Genomic DNA, 15,143 nt, shown 5'->3' on the forward strand with positions numbered 1-15,143 from the left:
AAATCTGCTGTTTTCAAGAGTGACCTTTCTCCCTCAGACAGCTCTTTCTCATGGGCCATCACTTGGTTGCCAAACAGCAGCAGTTTGTTAGCAACAGCCCAGGGATGCCACGAACTTTTTGCCACAAGCATGCAGCCAATCCCTGCCAGTCATGAGCTTCATTGCTGTTTCTCTCACAGCTGTGGTGTTTGACAGGAGGGCAATGCCTCAACAGCAGGGAAATGGGGAAATAAGGTTTGGAAAAGATCATCATCCTTAGAGCCACATGGTTGTTTCAGGTGCTGTCTGGAACCTGGCATGCTCAACTCAGCACACATTAGGAGAAGTAAAAGCAAGAAAAAGACCAAATGTTGGCTTTTTTATTTAAAAAAACAAAACAAAACAAAAAAAAAAACCAACAACACCAAAACAACAACAAACCAACCTAGACATGTAATGATTTTAAAATGACTCTACAAAATAACAAACTGTACTACAGGCTTATGATTAATGTTCTCCTTTTGAAAGTACAAACTACTGACATAACAGGTATGCTTCAAAACGCCTTCTCAGTTTCTAAGAATATACAACGAAAAAATGAACAAGGAAAACCAAAGCAATCCCAAACAGCAAAAGTACAAAGTAGGTTCAGGCAGATGGTTTTTGGCAATTGGCTGTTGGTTACAGTAAGACAGCCAGCATGTGGCACTGGGGCTGACTTTGGTGCTGCTGCGACTGTACTACCTCCTATCTCCAGGCCTTGCTGGGGACCTTCTGCAGACTTGGGAAGGGATGGGATGGCAGTTAAGAGCAGTCTTCTCTCTGAGGCAACACATCAAGGCAGTAAAATATCACACACTGCTGGAATGGTTTTGTTTCAAGGCAACAAATCCCACTTGCAGTAAGGCACATGTTTAGATGCGGACAAGGAAGCTTGCGAAGTTAGACAGAAGTGCCTGTTCTCTTGGTGCTCTTGTGCAGTCTGAATGCATCAATGCAGGACTACCCTGACCTATCACAAGACAGTCGTGTTTCTCCTTCCAAGGTGCCAGAATCACCTGGCATTGATCTAAGCTAGTCTGTTCTGATTGCCTGCTTGGAAGAATGGCTTCTTCTACTTTGAGGACCAAGGACAGCTGGTGTTCCGGGACTTAGTTTTAGGGAATTCAAAAAGGAAAGCAAGAAAAAGGGTGATGCAAGTTTTGGAGCAGCCAGCATATATAGAATTTCTAAAGGAGCCTGTAACTCTGAATGGTTCTTTAAGGGTCTAAGTTAAAAGTTACAAGTTGGGATTGTGTACCCTACTGATGGAGTGGCCTCATTAAGACAGGAGGTAATTTCTGGCAACAGTGTAGTGCAGAAGGAACAGTAGCTCTGGAACAAGTTTTGGGGGAAGAAAGCCTAGTATTTGAATAGAAGACAAATCTGCAGTGGATGCAATTAATTAGCAAGAATGTCTTAGAAACTGTACTCTCTTTTTTTCCTTCATTAAACTCAGTTTGCTCTATACAGATGTTTAATTATTTAGTATTTCAAATTCAGTTATTTTCTTCCCATATGAATGACAATCCTTACTCTAATGCTTTTGGAGGGATTGGTATTTTAAGATGTTGCACATCTGCCACCTCAAAGATGAGCCCAAGTAATTTTCTCAGGATAACTGAGTCCACAATGAGCACAATGGCTACATTTAATTGCCAATGCAAGGATATGCAAGGTAAAAATGTAAGTTCATGTTGCTAAGACTCCGAGTTTTGAAAACTTATCTTGTATGATTATTAGAAACAGCAAAGTTTAAATGCCACGAGATAACAAAAATATACAATTCCTTCCTTTTTAGAAGGTTCTGCTTCTTACATGGCCTCGTATGGCCTTGAAATGCTTTTCTCCCAAATACCATACGCTTTGACTGTTGCTTGCTGCAGCTGTACATGTATGCTACTCAGAATGATTGTATCCTCTATATATAACAAAATAACAGCAAGAAGAGTTAATGAAATTAACCTAGTAATTTCTAACAAGGGAAAGGGGTTCTATGAGAACCATTATGATTCATGGATTGCTACAAGCAGGTTTCATAACTGAGTCCATGTGCCAAAATTAAGATGGAATGGATCTAGATGAGTGCAGCAGTTAAATATACTGAAGAAATAGCAGTATATACAAAAGATATGCACTGCTTACCCGACGCATACTTTTTAAGGTGCTTAATGATGTTTTGAAGAGTGTAGCAACATATACATATATGAAGGGTATACATAGCTAACTGTATGGTAGGAACATAATACAGAGCCAGATATTTTCCCAGATCCCTGATTTCATTAGATTCTCTAACTCATAAGAACGTATTTAAAGCATTTCATATAAAATATCTACACAATGTAAATGGGGATGTCCACATAAAAACACTCCAGTTTCTTTGATAGCTTGCCGTTCGCGGGTTGGGTTCAGCTTTGTTTCATAAAGATGCCATCTGGACGAGCGAGAGTTTGAACAGCTGTGCGTGGTAGGACAGCTCTGTCACTCGGTTCACCATCTCCTGCAGTGCTGCTGTGTGTGGGTAATGCAAGGCCGCCATCTTGGTAGCGGTCACGATGCTCTTCAGCAGTTCGCACAGCTGGTCGCTGGAGTTGCGCACCTTGTTGCGTATGTCCTGGGATGTCAGCTGCCTCGTGAGCGTGTCCCCGATGAACACCAGTTTGTGGGCGCTCAAAATGACAAGTTTGCTGTGAGCAACGAAGATCCGGGGGGGCTGCGAAGCGCTGACGCAACTGAAAAAGGCATCGATGGTGTTGAGGAGGGAATTGAAATGAGTCTCGTATTGGTCAGAATAGAACAAAAGCGGCTGTCTGTCGTGGGAGGCAATAGTGCTGTTGGCAGTCTGCAGGGCCTGCGGTGGCTTCCATTTTGAAATGTCGTTCTCCACAGGCTTTGTGATCTCCTGTTCCAGCCGCTGGAACTGATTGATCTGAAAGGTGAATAAGAAGTGTCTCTTTAAAGCCTGTTCCTGGAAGATGTTATGTATTGCAATTACATCTGCCTCAGAACAGCAGTGGGTACCCTAGGGTATCTTACGCTCCAAGAAAAATATCGTATGTCTTTTGAAACATACTGGAGAGTGAGGGGTGCTTTCATTAACAGAAGTCCAGGCAGAGGTCAGAAGACAAAAACGTCTACACCACTTCATCTGTGTTCAGAAGCCTACTGAATTTACAGGCTGCTGCTCATGTGGAGTATGCTGCAATCAGAAGTGAGAGCTGGATCGGAGCGGCACTGACACCTACGCAACCTTTAAAAGCCAGCCATCTCTGTGGGATTTTGAGATGACAAACCTTCAACTCTCAGCTCCTAATTACTTTTAATGGAAACAAAAACAAATGGGAAATTAAAGACAGAACGCTTAAAGTGATGATGAAGCTGAAGTTTAATATGCTCAGAAGGTAGGAGAAGTAGAACTGTCACTGTAGTCACTGTCCTCTCCTACAAAAGTGGGGGGAATGGCCATGTTCTCAGCTCTTTTGTTTCTTCCATGTAGAATTTTCTGCCGTGTGTGTGGCACTGCACGTTTTTGTTCTTTGCATTTCTAACTCCCTTAATTTTGGAGACTGATGGGCACAAATCTTGCTTGGAAAAAAACTAACCCAGGGCTACTTGTTAGCCAAGACCCAATACCTTCCATCTTCACAATATGGCACCTGGGACTTCCCAACTGTTTGTTCTGGCACTCATACACACCTCACAGCCACGCTGTTAACAGTCACACGCTGCTAAGGAAAGGGCCCCTCCTGCTTTATTTGACCAGTACTCCTTACGTGCAAGGAACATTACATTTCCATGTGATTATTGCACCTGAGCAAACATACCTGATGATGTTCTAGCTCCATTTTGCTCTGCTTGATGATATTTTCTTTTTCTAGTAGTTCTTTCTGTTGCCTTTCAAATTCTTCTTTCCCCTGTTTTGCATAATGTAAAAAGACAGTGTTAAATAAAAACCATTCCTGAGCTAAAAGACAACCTGTAGGCCAAACAGCAGGCTTCTTTGCGAGGGCTTTTTCACTGGGAGTACACCCCTGAGAGCTTAGAGGAATAAAAAGGATAGTGGGGCAAGGGCAAAAGGCTATTGCTATTGTCTGTGCAACAGATCTATTTGAGAACAAGTAATCACCCAGGTGATCTTACTCTTGAGTGTGTCTTAGTGTGACAATTTGATTGCAGCTTTCCTGCAAACAGCTCTTACTTGGTCTTGCACAGAATAAGTTGTTGGTTTTGCCTACCTGCAAGTGAACATAATCGTAGTCATCCATCCAGCTCTTTTCTGAGCTCTCGTTAACGATATTGTGAGGTTGTTGACCTTTACTCAGGATAGGAGGAAGAGAACTGAAGTGATTCTGTGTTTTTTCTCCATGACGCTGCACGTGAGGACTGTTGTATGCATACTCAGGAGTGTTCATATTCTCTGGGACGCTCCTGAAACGTGAGCTGCCTGACCCCTGTTTGAACAGGAGCTCTGCGTTGACGCTGATGGTGGTGGTCAGTTGCTTGGCGTCGTCTGGCACTGTCTTTGCCACCATAACAAACCGATCCAGGTCATCACACTTGTTCTGCAGTCTGTTGACAGCGAGAACGTTCAAAGACCAGTTGTAGCTGTTCAGGTCATGACTGGTTTGGGTAAGGATCTGGTGAGAGTCCTCCAACCTTTGCACCTCCCTTCTCATTTTGTTATGAAGGCTGATCTCGGAGAGAAAGGAAGCGTTGGCTGCTGATCCTTTTGCAAACTGAAGGTACTCCAGCAGTGACTGCTCTACCTTATCCACGGCAGCGTGAATTTCATTGATGTGTTTCTCCATGTAGCCGTAAGACCGCCAGTCTGCTGTAGTGAAGGCCATGAGGTTATTGACTGCTGTCTCCACCATCTGCTGAAGATGATAAAGCCTCTCTATAGCAGTGTCTGGATCAAGGATTAGTCTTTTGTCCTGTGCAGTTGTTGCTGAGAAAGAAGAATCCTTTGATGTTGTTGAAGATGTGGACATGTTACTCCTTGTGCTTCCCGTGCTAGAGAAAGACAACCTATTCATCCCATCAGTCACATCTTGTAAGCCTTTAGTGTCTTGGAGCATTGGTGGTGGCACATCATATACACCTTCTCTTCCCTCTGAGGCTAGACTTTCATTGAGTCCTGTCTGTTGTCCTGGGAAAGCAATTCCCCTGGGGGTATCATAAACATCTTTCTGAGGTGCAATCTGCTGTCCAAGAAAATGGTTTTGATGGTTTACGGGGATGTCATAAACACTCTGTTTGTGTGGCGCTCCATCAGTCAATACAAGACCCTCAGAAGTGTATTTCTTGATCAGTTCTTTCCCAGTTGTTTTGGTGATAGGAGGAGGAATATCATACACTCCTTCTTGTCTTGCACTGTTCCCCACTGGAGATGAAAAATCCTGCAAATTATCCCTCAGGCCTACGTCATCTCGGCATGCAGATGGGGGTGCAGCATACATCTGAAACACAAAAAGCAAACCATGAAAACTCTGGCTAGAACAGCAAAACAATTTTCCATTTTCCATGTGCCAAATAAAATGCCTGGATGGAAGATCTGCCATTGAATTCCATGGAGTCAGACACTTATCTCAAGTTTGAAGGAGCACCAGCTTTAATACTTCACATTTTAGGGTTGGTTTTTTTTTTTGATGCACGTTCTCACAAGCAGCAAAATCCAAGAAGGCAGGATGCTGCCACAAAGATAATCCAGGTCTAATGACCAAATCACATTACATAACACTAGAAGTTTTGATACAGTGCTTTGCTATATCAGTTTTAACGAGCACCTTAAAAGCTTAAGGAAATCTTTCAAGTTCTGAATCTCATTTTCCTTTGGGATCATACATAAACTTTGGTCACTCAAGGAAATACAGGATCTTGTGGAAACTTATGACACTTACTCCTTTGGCAGGTGGCACATCGTAGACTCCTAAAGCTTTTGCATCTCCGGTGGGAACTGGATGTGCAGTCCCTTTTGCTGATGTGGGGGGGATGTCATATATCTGAAGAAAAAATAAATTGGACAGTTAGGAAATACACTCTGCAACTGAGCGAATGGCAGGCTGGAGAGATGAAGTCACAACTGACTTCCATCCCAAAGGTTAAATCAAGGTCAGTTTATTACAGATGTCTGTTGGGGTAAAAAGGGAAGCAGTATGTTTGTGTGATTAGAACTGATGAGACTGATAGAGATCAGAGGGATGGAGGAATAAGCTTGTAGTAATACATGCTATTAAACTCTGAGATTAGGGCTGCCCATGCTAGGACCACATATCTGCTTCATCAGGTGTGGGTGCTCCTAACAGCAGGGGGTACAGCTGCTAGCTGTTTCAAGTATTCCACTTGGTGGCATGTCCTGCATTACAGTGGGTTCTCCGTGTGGTCCAAGGCTAACTAACACCTGAATGTCTCTCACTCAAGGTTTCTCAAAAGTTCCAGCCACTCAGTGCCAGGCTGTTATGTACTACTGGGCATCAGTGATGTTCCCTAGAGGAGCCGTGCTGTCAAAAGAGCCACAGAGAGTTGTGGAGCTGTTGAGTTACAGATCCTCCACGCGTTTACTTGGGATGTCCATGGTCTTGGGGACCATGTACCAAAGGTGTTCCCCAGAACGCAGATGTGTTTCAAGTTCAGTGACATGGTGCAGCAGACATATGATGAAAACAATTCCCTGCATGGTAGCTGTTCATCCAGGAGATAATTTTACCCTTACTGAGTGAATTACTGTCAACTATGCAACAACAAAGTAAGGGGAAAAAATGTTCCCAGGCATTAAGTTTATTCTGTTTAGATATTCTGTTTGATCAGAACACTGAAAACAAATGGGCTTTTTGTATTTGGTGTGCTGCCAGACCTTACTCAACATCAAATACGACTCTGAAACACTTTCTGCAATCTGTGAAAAAGCTAGTCAACCCAATTAAAACTTGTTTTCTCTCAGAGATAGCTCTGCTCATAAACTTCTGGTAGAAAATAATCATCTTTTGTGCCCTTTCAGTGTGCTTTATTGGTACTTACCCCTTGGAGAGGGCGAATAGGAGGGACATCGTAGGTATCCTTCTGGTATTTGGAAGGGAATTCATAAACATAACCTTGTCCTGACCTGACTGGAGTCACTACCTGTGAGATAGAAGAAGAGGAGGAAACATAAGCCTTTGAAGATGTTGGCATGTTCTCTCTGTAACTGCAAAGGGTTCTCAGTGTAAACATTCTAGTACTATTAACATTCACATTGTAGATGGCAGTGTTAGTAACACCAGTCTTCGTGTATGTCTGATAGCTGAACGCTGCAAAAAGCTACACCTGTACTGTTTTTTACTTTTAGGCCAGTTCTGACATGGCTGCTTGCTTATCTCCTATTTGTCAAGCATAGATTCTCCACCAGATCTAAGGGAACTTTGTCCCTTCGTCTCACTGACTGCCCTTTAGCACAGACCACACAATGTGATGGTCGCAGCACCCACTCACTGAGATCAGCACTTGGTACACCTTGCTAATCCTACTGAGGTGCCCTTCCATGCTGACAGAGGCTCAAAGTAACAAATCAGGCTCTGGAAGCATTCCTCCTTTGCTCATGGAAATGCTTCCCACCAACTCCAGCAGAATGTCCTGCATTACTGTGCCCCACAGGAGAACATCCCGGATGACAGAGTGTGAGCAATGGCTTTGAAAGTTCTTTACATAGAAAGGCTATGCTTTAGCTTACCAAAGTGAGACCTTCATTTATGCTGTCTCCATTTGGTTTGTCTTTATCAGTGGCTGAGAGGAAATGTTAAGTCATTCTTGAAGCATACAATGTAAGAACAGCCTCTGAAAAAAAGCTGAGAATTTACATTTTTGTCATTCTATAGACCATTAGCTCCCATAATGACTTCAAATAAAATTTGGTCAAAAATAAATGCCTTATGTTTTGGACAGCATCTGCGTGGCAGAATTTCAGTATAATGTGGTATATATAAAAAAAAAGATGTTACCTAACCTCTAGAAAGAGCTGGTTTTATAGTGGAAATGCTGACATCTTAACCTCTGCCACTGCTATTTAGCTCCAACAAGAACAAATATAAATACCATAACCTGGGGGCATAAAATGACAAATTACACAGGGCCATACAAGATGCGGTTTTGTGCTCAGCTGGGGAGAATTCTTTACCAGAGCTACTTAACTATCTTTAGAAACGTATGCAAGATGTGAAACTGAGTTTCTGACCACGTGCTCATAGCAGTTTTTGCTATAAGAGATCTTAGCATCCTGGCAAAATTTCAATGCGAGTATCTTTGCTACCTTAACAACGCAGGCTTTTCCTCTTTTCACTTGCTCTGCAAATATTGCTGTGTAGTTTTTGGCACTGTACCATGAAACAGTCACTGGATTTTTTTCCCCTTAGGGTGACTGTCGTTACCTGTTTGGAATATGGGTCCCATTCAATTGGGAGTAGCCCAAGGCAACGTTCTTCCCTGCAGTGCCAGCGCTGCACTGACTGTGAGGTTGTGGTAGGTGAGGGAGGAAGGACAGCTGTGGCAGGTGAGGAAATACAGCGCTTCACTGGAGCTGCTTCTCCTTGAATTAGCATCAGAGGACAGAGAAGACAGAACTGAAGCAATGCTGAGTAGGAGCGTCCCTGAGAGGAGTCCTGCTGAAGTGAGCGCGGGATTGATGGGGTTTAAAAAGAACCTAAAAATGCATTAAATTTACTGAGTTTATTTCTTCCCCTCAGACTTACTTACTGCATTGTAAGAGAGATGTAAGCACAAAACTTTAAAGCAAGTTCTCCCTTGTAGTACTGGAATTTTACCAAAATGGATCACTGCAGACACTGTCCCTCCCTGGCCTTCCTCATGTAATCCTGGGATTATGTTGTTTGCCTGAGAAACTTTTAGCTTATGTCAACACCTCTTCCTCATGATATTTCTGGCCTGTGAGGGCCAGAGATCAGACCAGCACAGCTTGCATCCCTTTTTCCTTCAGTTGGGTGCTGCCAGTCAAACACTTTCCACCCAAGTTAGGAACAGAAGGACTTGGCTTTAAGCAAAGTATACTGCAAAGATCCGAGGGTTTCAGAATTACAGCCGTGGCCTTACTTCAGTAATAAGCCACTGAACTCTTAAAGCAGGAAGCAATGTGCAGCACCTCTGTAGAAGCTTTATGGCACCTCAAGTTCTTCAACATTTACACAGCAGTATTACCATGCAGCTGCTGTTATTCTTGTTGATAGTCCTTGGAGATGATCCCATTTCTCAGAGAAGGCCGATGTACCAGATGCTGTATGAAAGGCTTCAACGGATACAAGGCTGCTGCTTTCATTTACTGTGCTAAAACAGCCTGAGAGCGGCCTTTCAGTATCTAAAAGGGGGCTGTAAGAAAGAAGGGAACAGACTCTTTAGCAGGGTCTGTGGTGACAGGATGAGGGGAAATGGTTTCAAACATACAGGGAAGATTTAGGTTGAATTTAAGGAATAAGCTGTTTGCAGTAAGGGTGGTGAGGCACTGGCACAGGTTGCCCAGAGAGGTGGTGGATGCCCCATTCCTGGAAGCATTTAAGGTCAGGCTGGACAGACCTGATGGAGCTGTAGGTGTCCGTGTTCATTGCAGGGGAGTTGGACTAGATGGCCTTTAAATGTCCCTTAGCTCAAACGATTCTATGATTCTTTGATCATGGAAGCCTAAATAACCACACTAAAGCTAGAGTGGTCAGATGAACACCAATTTCACTTAGATTTTTGACACTTTTGCATTTGCTCAGACTTGACTAAGCTGACACAGTAGTGCCCCAGGGCCACCCCTTTATTTGAGTGAAACAAGCCCCTGCTCTGGGTGTTTCTGGGTGACAACAGCAGTGAGAGTTATAAACATGACATACCTTATTTGGGGTATTCGTGAGCACAGCCTGCCTACGTGGGTGACTGTGAACACAAGACCTGAGCTGTCTGTAGAGCTGCGCTTAGCAGTGCACTGTACTTAAGGTGGCATTTATTTTCCAAATAAAATTGCCTGAGGCTTTTATGTCTGCTCATTTTTAGGCTTTTGAAATAGCAAAGACACAAAATACAGTTGTAAAAAAAAAACAGCAACACCCAGCAACAGCCAAGGTCTGTTGATAATATGAAAGACAACTCTGTTCTCCTAGTGACTCAGGTGTATTTTCCTGTGTGAGGATTATGATCTAGTAACAACATGTTCTGAGTGATTTCATCATAAAATTCCCCACAAATGCTGATATGTTCTGCGCTGAGTACAAGAACATTTCCTGTTGTACCCCCGCTCCTCTTCCCTCCCAACACTTTTAACTAGGTTAAACTTGCCTTCTGTTGGACTGCTTGTTCCCAGTCAGATCAGAACAGAAGCTGCTCATCACCAAAACATACCTTGAGGTAATGTTTTGTTACGCTAAGTAAAAGAATCATAGAATGACAGAATTGCTCAGGTTGGAAAAGACCTTCAAGATCCTCAAGTCCAACCACAACCTAACCATACTACCCTAACTCTAACAATCCTCCACTAAATCATGTCCCTGAGCACCACATCCAAACAGATTTTAAACACATTCAGGGATGGTGACTCAACCGCCTCCCTGGGGAGCCTGTTCCAGTGCTTAAAAGAATGCCCATGCTGCCTGATGAAATGAAAACATGGAACATTCCCTGCAACTCTCATGTTACCTGAAACACCAGTATCTCGTATGGGAAGCTGGGACATGGGGCTGTACTGCTTCTTCTGAAGGATGAAGAGGGAGGTAGCAGGGTGGATGAACTGAGAAAGCCATCAAACCCAGTATCTGCAGAAGCAACTTTTGATTTGGGGCTATTCACCCATAAATACGTTAAATGAACTTGCTGCTTCTGAATGGGATGCTCAAACCTTTCAGGGCATTGCTGAACTAGATAGCATGGTTTTGCATGTTTGATGGCACTTTAGTTTTGAAGATGGACTTCAGAAGGAAGGCTGTGGCTGCAAAAGGAAAGGTGCCCTTTCTCTCACTTGTGAAAAAGTACTAGCAGCCCTGCCTGGCATTTAGGGATTTGTTTCCCAACAAATGTCACTGAACTTCAGACCACAAGACAATTCCTTTTTGTCTTACCTCCTCTATTTTAAGAATGCCTGTGGTTATCTGAGTTTAAATAATCCTGCATTTCAAACCAGCAATTTTCCTTGTTTACGTGTTAAAGGAAACAGATGGTGTTCCCACAAACTATCCAGCCCAACATTCTCAAAACATTGTTAACCACTTAATCCATGCAGAGCAACTAACAGGGACCAGGTTTGGCTCTGGTGAAACATGTAATGGGCCCACTTTAAGCTTTCAGTACTGGAAAACAAAGGCAACTGAACAGAAAGTTTGTTCTGTTCTTGCTGTAGACCACACTCTTCCAAAGCAATTACTTGAGCCTTTTCCATGCCAACTGCATGCTTCTGACCAAGAAAAAGAGCTGAATGTGCAAGTACTTTGCAAAATATTGAGCCCTGTGGTTCACTATTAAAACCCTCTTCCTTAAACATAAGGAAAAAAAATAACATTCTATTTCTTCCGGAATTAAAATTGAAGTTAGGTTACAACAGAGAACATTCCTAACCAAAGCAGTAACAAAACAGTTCTTGTGTTTCCTGCAGGCACACAAAACTGTAGTTTACATTGTTTAAAGATTACATAGGACAAGTAAGCCTACTGAAGCCAGCTGAATTCCTCTGGATTTCAGCAGGACTGTGGAGGCAGAATGCAGCCTCTTCTCAAGAACTGCAGCACTCGATGTACAGAATGATGGGAAATGTGCTTTGCTGAGTTTCACAGGTAAGAAAACCAAAGCACAAGTATGCTGAACAACTTGCCCCAGAATCACCTGATTGCTTTTAAAATAGATGAGTGCTCTTCAGAGGTGAGGAACAGAAGGGATGTGTGGTAAGATGTTATAGTCATGCTTTCAATCTGGTGGTGGATAGTGATAGGACAAGGGGGAATGGTCTTAAACTGAGACAGAGGAGATTTAAATTAGATATTGGGAAGAAGTTTTTCACTCAGAGGGTGGTGAAGCACTGGAACAGGTTGCCCAAGGAGGCTGTGGATGCCCCATCCCTGGAGGCATTCACGGCCAGGCTGGATGTGTCTCTGGGCAGCCTGGTCTGGTGGTTGGTGACCCTGCATATAGCAGGGGGTTGGAACTAGGTGATCACTGTGGTCCTTTTCAACTCAGGCCATTCTGTGATTCATTCAAGACAATGTGTTACTTTTCAGCTCTTTCTGTTTTGCTTCACCTGTTTAGGAAGCCAGGTGTGTCTATTTAAGCTTTCTGGGGCAGGGGAACAGTTATATGGCTACATGGGACAGCAAGAATGTTGTGTTTCAAATGGTATCTGAACAAACTGGGAAGCAGGCGTAAGCTCTGTTCTTTCTGTTGAAAACACAGTGGTTTCCTCTCCTGGCTGTATCAGGATTTTCAGCAACTGATAATGCACTTCCTGTAAATAGCACCTGTCATATCACTCAGTATTGTCTGGTATTTTCAGTAAGCAATAGCTTTAACTTACTTACTTGCTATACATGATGATACCCAAACGTTTCCAGCTGTTTGTGAACAAAGGTTGTGTCTTCATTCTCACATGTGCTAAGTATGCTTGCACTTACTAGTGTTTGTTTCTGTGAGTTGCTATAGGTCTTACGATCAACAAACCGTAACACTTTAAGCTGGACAGTGAATAGCCACCAGGCCACTGTAAAATGTTGTGGTGAAGTATTTTCTGTCATCACCAAACTGCTGGAAAGCTTTTGATGAAAGCTAACAAGCCTTGAGAGGAGAGGATGCCTATAGAGACACTTCTAATGCGCTAGGTTTGTAGATACAGCTGTGAGTTGTTTTCTAGTGCTCTGAGCCCAACCATTTCTGCAAGGTGACATAAAATTGATAGCACTGACTGCGTTCTCCTTCCTGGGCTCTGCTAGGTAATGTGGTTATCAACACACACAGTGACACTGCAGCTTTTGTGCAGGCTGCCCACAAGTGGGTGCTTCCCAGTGAGTTTTCTAAGAAGTGAGATTGAGATGTGTGAAGATAAGGATGTGTGACAAACACAGCTCAAATACAGCTTTGATAGAGAATTTGTTTCTTGGTGTTGCATGCATCTTTACAATGCCTGCTTATGTCTCCTATCTTTTGTGTCTGTTTGTTGTCTATGAACCCTGCTTATGATGATCTCCTTTTCTGCTCTAACTGTATGGACTAAGGGCTAAAGCATGTCCAGATGTCACTGACTCACAGTGTGTGAAAATGCCTAACTTTACAGACTCAGGGCTTTAAATGGAAACTTTATGATGTGGCTTGGAGTGCCTCACCAGTAGATATCCAGTCTTAAAACAGTAAAAATAAAACTACTCCATGGTACTGTAATGCAAATAATAACAAGTTGAAGGAGGGAAGATTTAGGTTGGATGTTAGGGGGAAGTTCTATACAAGGAGAGTGGTTAGGCCCTGGAACGGGCTGCCCAGGGAGGTTGTGGATGCCCCGTCCTTGGATGTGTTTAAGGCCAGGTTGGACGGGGTCCTGGGCAACCTGATCTAAATGTGTATGTTTGGTGGCCCTGCTAGGCAGGGGGGTTGGAACTACATGATCCTTGAGGTCCCTTCCAAACCGGGTGATTCTGTGATTCTGTGATTCTGTGAAGTAACAAAAGTAGATGCTACTTTTTTTTTCTTTTGAGGTCACAGTGCTTCAACAGGGTTTAAGCAAGTTTTGGGTAGTGATTCCTGGCAATGTGAAACTGAAGTTGTGAAACCAATTTAAAAATAAAAAAAAAAGTGAAATCACAAGCTGGCCTTGATTCCAAGCATGAACTACTGGTGATATGGGTAGAGAAAACAGCTTTGCAGCTAGGCTGATTGTGACTTTTTAACTCCTGGTCTGAGCCTTTCCATAAACCAGCACACAGAAGTCCATTACGCTATTCTTCAGTTTTGTATTCTTTTCCTGTATCTGAAATACAGGTTTATTTAGTTTCCAAGTGACTTTGTTTTGGTTTTTGTTTGCTCTGTTTGTTTCTTAAGTTATGGAGTTACACAGATGACCTAAGTTTCCACTAGCATAAAATCACAGGGCTGCAGTAAGTGCAGTGGAATGGTGCTGATTTGCATCAGCTGTAGTTTTGGATCACAGCGCTGAATTTTCTGCTTGCCGCTGGTGTTCGTGATCACAAACTGAATGCAGTTGCAAAGCTCCATCTTTCTACAGACCCTACTGAGTTAGCAATAGAAGGCAGAATATAAGATCAGCAGTTTTATTTTTAATGATGCTTTCATGACTCAGTCCTGCCCTCACTCGCATCAGCTCTGGAGTTTTCTGCCAGTTGTGTTCTGAACAGCATTTCTGCTTGCTTCAGTGGAACAGGCTTGGTGCTGGCTGCCCTTGAACAGCAAAGCTGACTGGGAAGGGGTGATCCCAGCTTCTGAAGTCATTCTTGCTTACAAAATCTCATTAAAAAGAGCCAAACTAACACTTCTGGGGATATTCCACTTTAGAGAGGAGAGGAAGCACAGCATGTACCAGTTAGTAATAAACTATCAGCATTTTCAAGGGAACTGTGAAATAGGATACTTGTCCAAAGCTCTTAGCAAGAATTTTGCCAGTGCCATCCCCATGACATCTACTCACTTTAGACAGAGTGATGTAATTTCTGCATGTGATGGCCAACAAGGCCAAAGAGCTGATGTGTCACACCACTGGTGACACAACAACCGTGCGTTCTGGAGTGCTGAACTACTTGTTTGTGGAGAAAAAAGTCTGTCTAAATTATTGTGTAATAAGCTCTTCTGGTGGAGAAGTACACGTATTTGCTAAGGTGATCTTTGGAAACCTGTGATCAAATTTGAGCATGTGTTCTCATTAACAAAAAGCTCGTGGCGAAACTTGGCATCTCAGTGCTTCGGTAGCTTGCTCCTGCCAAATACCCGAAGCAGATTCTTGGTTTGTTCATCTCAATTTGTCTGGTCTTCTCATTTTATTGAGGTTCCAACATGAAGAACACTTCAGCAAATGCACGCTTGTTTCCTACGTTGGTGATACTTTCCCATCTCAAAGACAGAAGCCTAAATTTAGGGCAGGTTTGGAGGACAAGAAGGAACAAAGATGAAGCGCTGGGGCACCT

General features: G+C 43.1%; 1 protein-coding gene and 1 long non-coding RNA gene across 4 annotated transcripts in view; one reads left to right on the forward strand and one right to left on the reverse strand.

Moving 5' to 3' along the window:
• Nucleotides 1–15,143, forward strand: part of LOC122168567 — a 78,317-nt gene that overhangs the window by 5,231 nt on the left and 57,943 nt on the right. The gene's annotated exons all lie outside the window — the stretch shown is intronic.
• NEDD9 (neural precursor cell expressed, developmentally down-regulated 9) overlaps nt 393–15,143 on the reverse strand; it is a 90,321-nt gene continuing 75,570 nt past the window's right edge. For all 3 annotated transcript variants that reach the window (XM_042833999.1, XM_042833989.1, XM_042834008.1), the window contains 5 exons: nt 7,036–7,137; nt 5,919–6,020; nt 4,254–5,477; nt 3,843–3,932; nt 393–2,947 (listed from right to left, as the gene is read on the reverse strand). In XM_042833999.1, the coding sequence (XP_042689933.1) occupies nt 2,438–2,947; nt 3,843–3,932; nt 4,254–5,477; nt 5,919–6,020; nt 7,036–7,137 (2,028 nt within the window). In that variant the 3' untranslated portion in view covers nt 393–2,437. The remainder of the gene's footprint in view (nt 2,948–3,842; nt 3,933–4,253; nt 5,478–5,918; nt 6,021–7,035; nt 7,138–15,143) is intronic.

The sequence above is a fragment of the Centrocercus urophasianus genome, unplaced genomic scaffold, assembly GCF_019232065.1.
Source record: "Centrocercus urophasianus isolate 14NV4802_14NV808 unplaced genomic scaffold, USGS_Curo_1.0 seq_11, whole genome shotgun sequence".
Taxonomy (NCBI): Eukaryota; Metazoa; Chordata; class Aves; order Galliformes; family Phasianidae; genus Centrocercus; species Centrocercus urophasianus.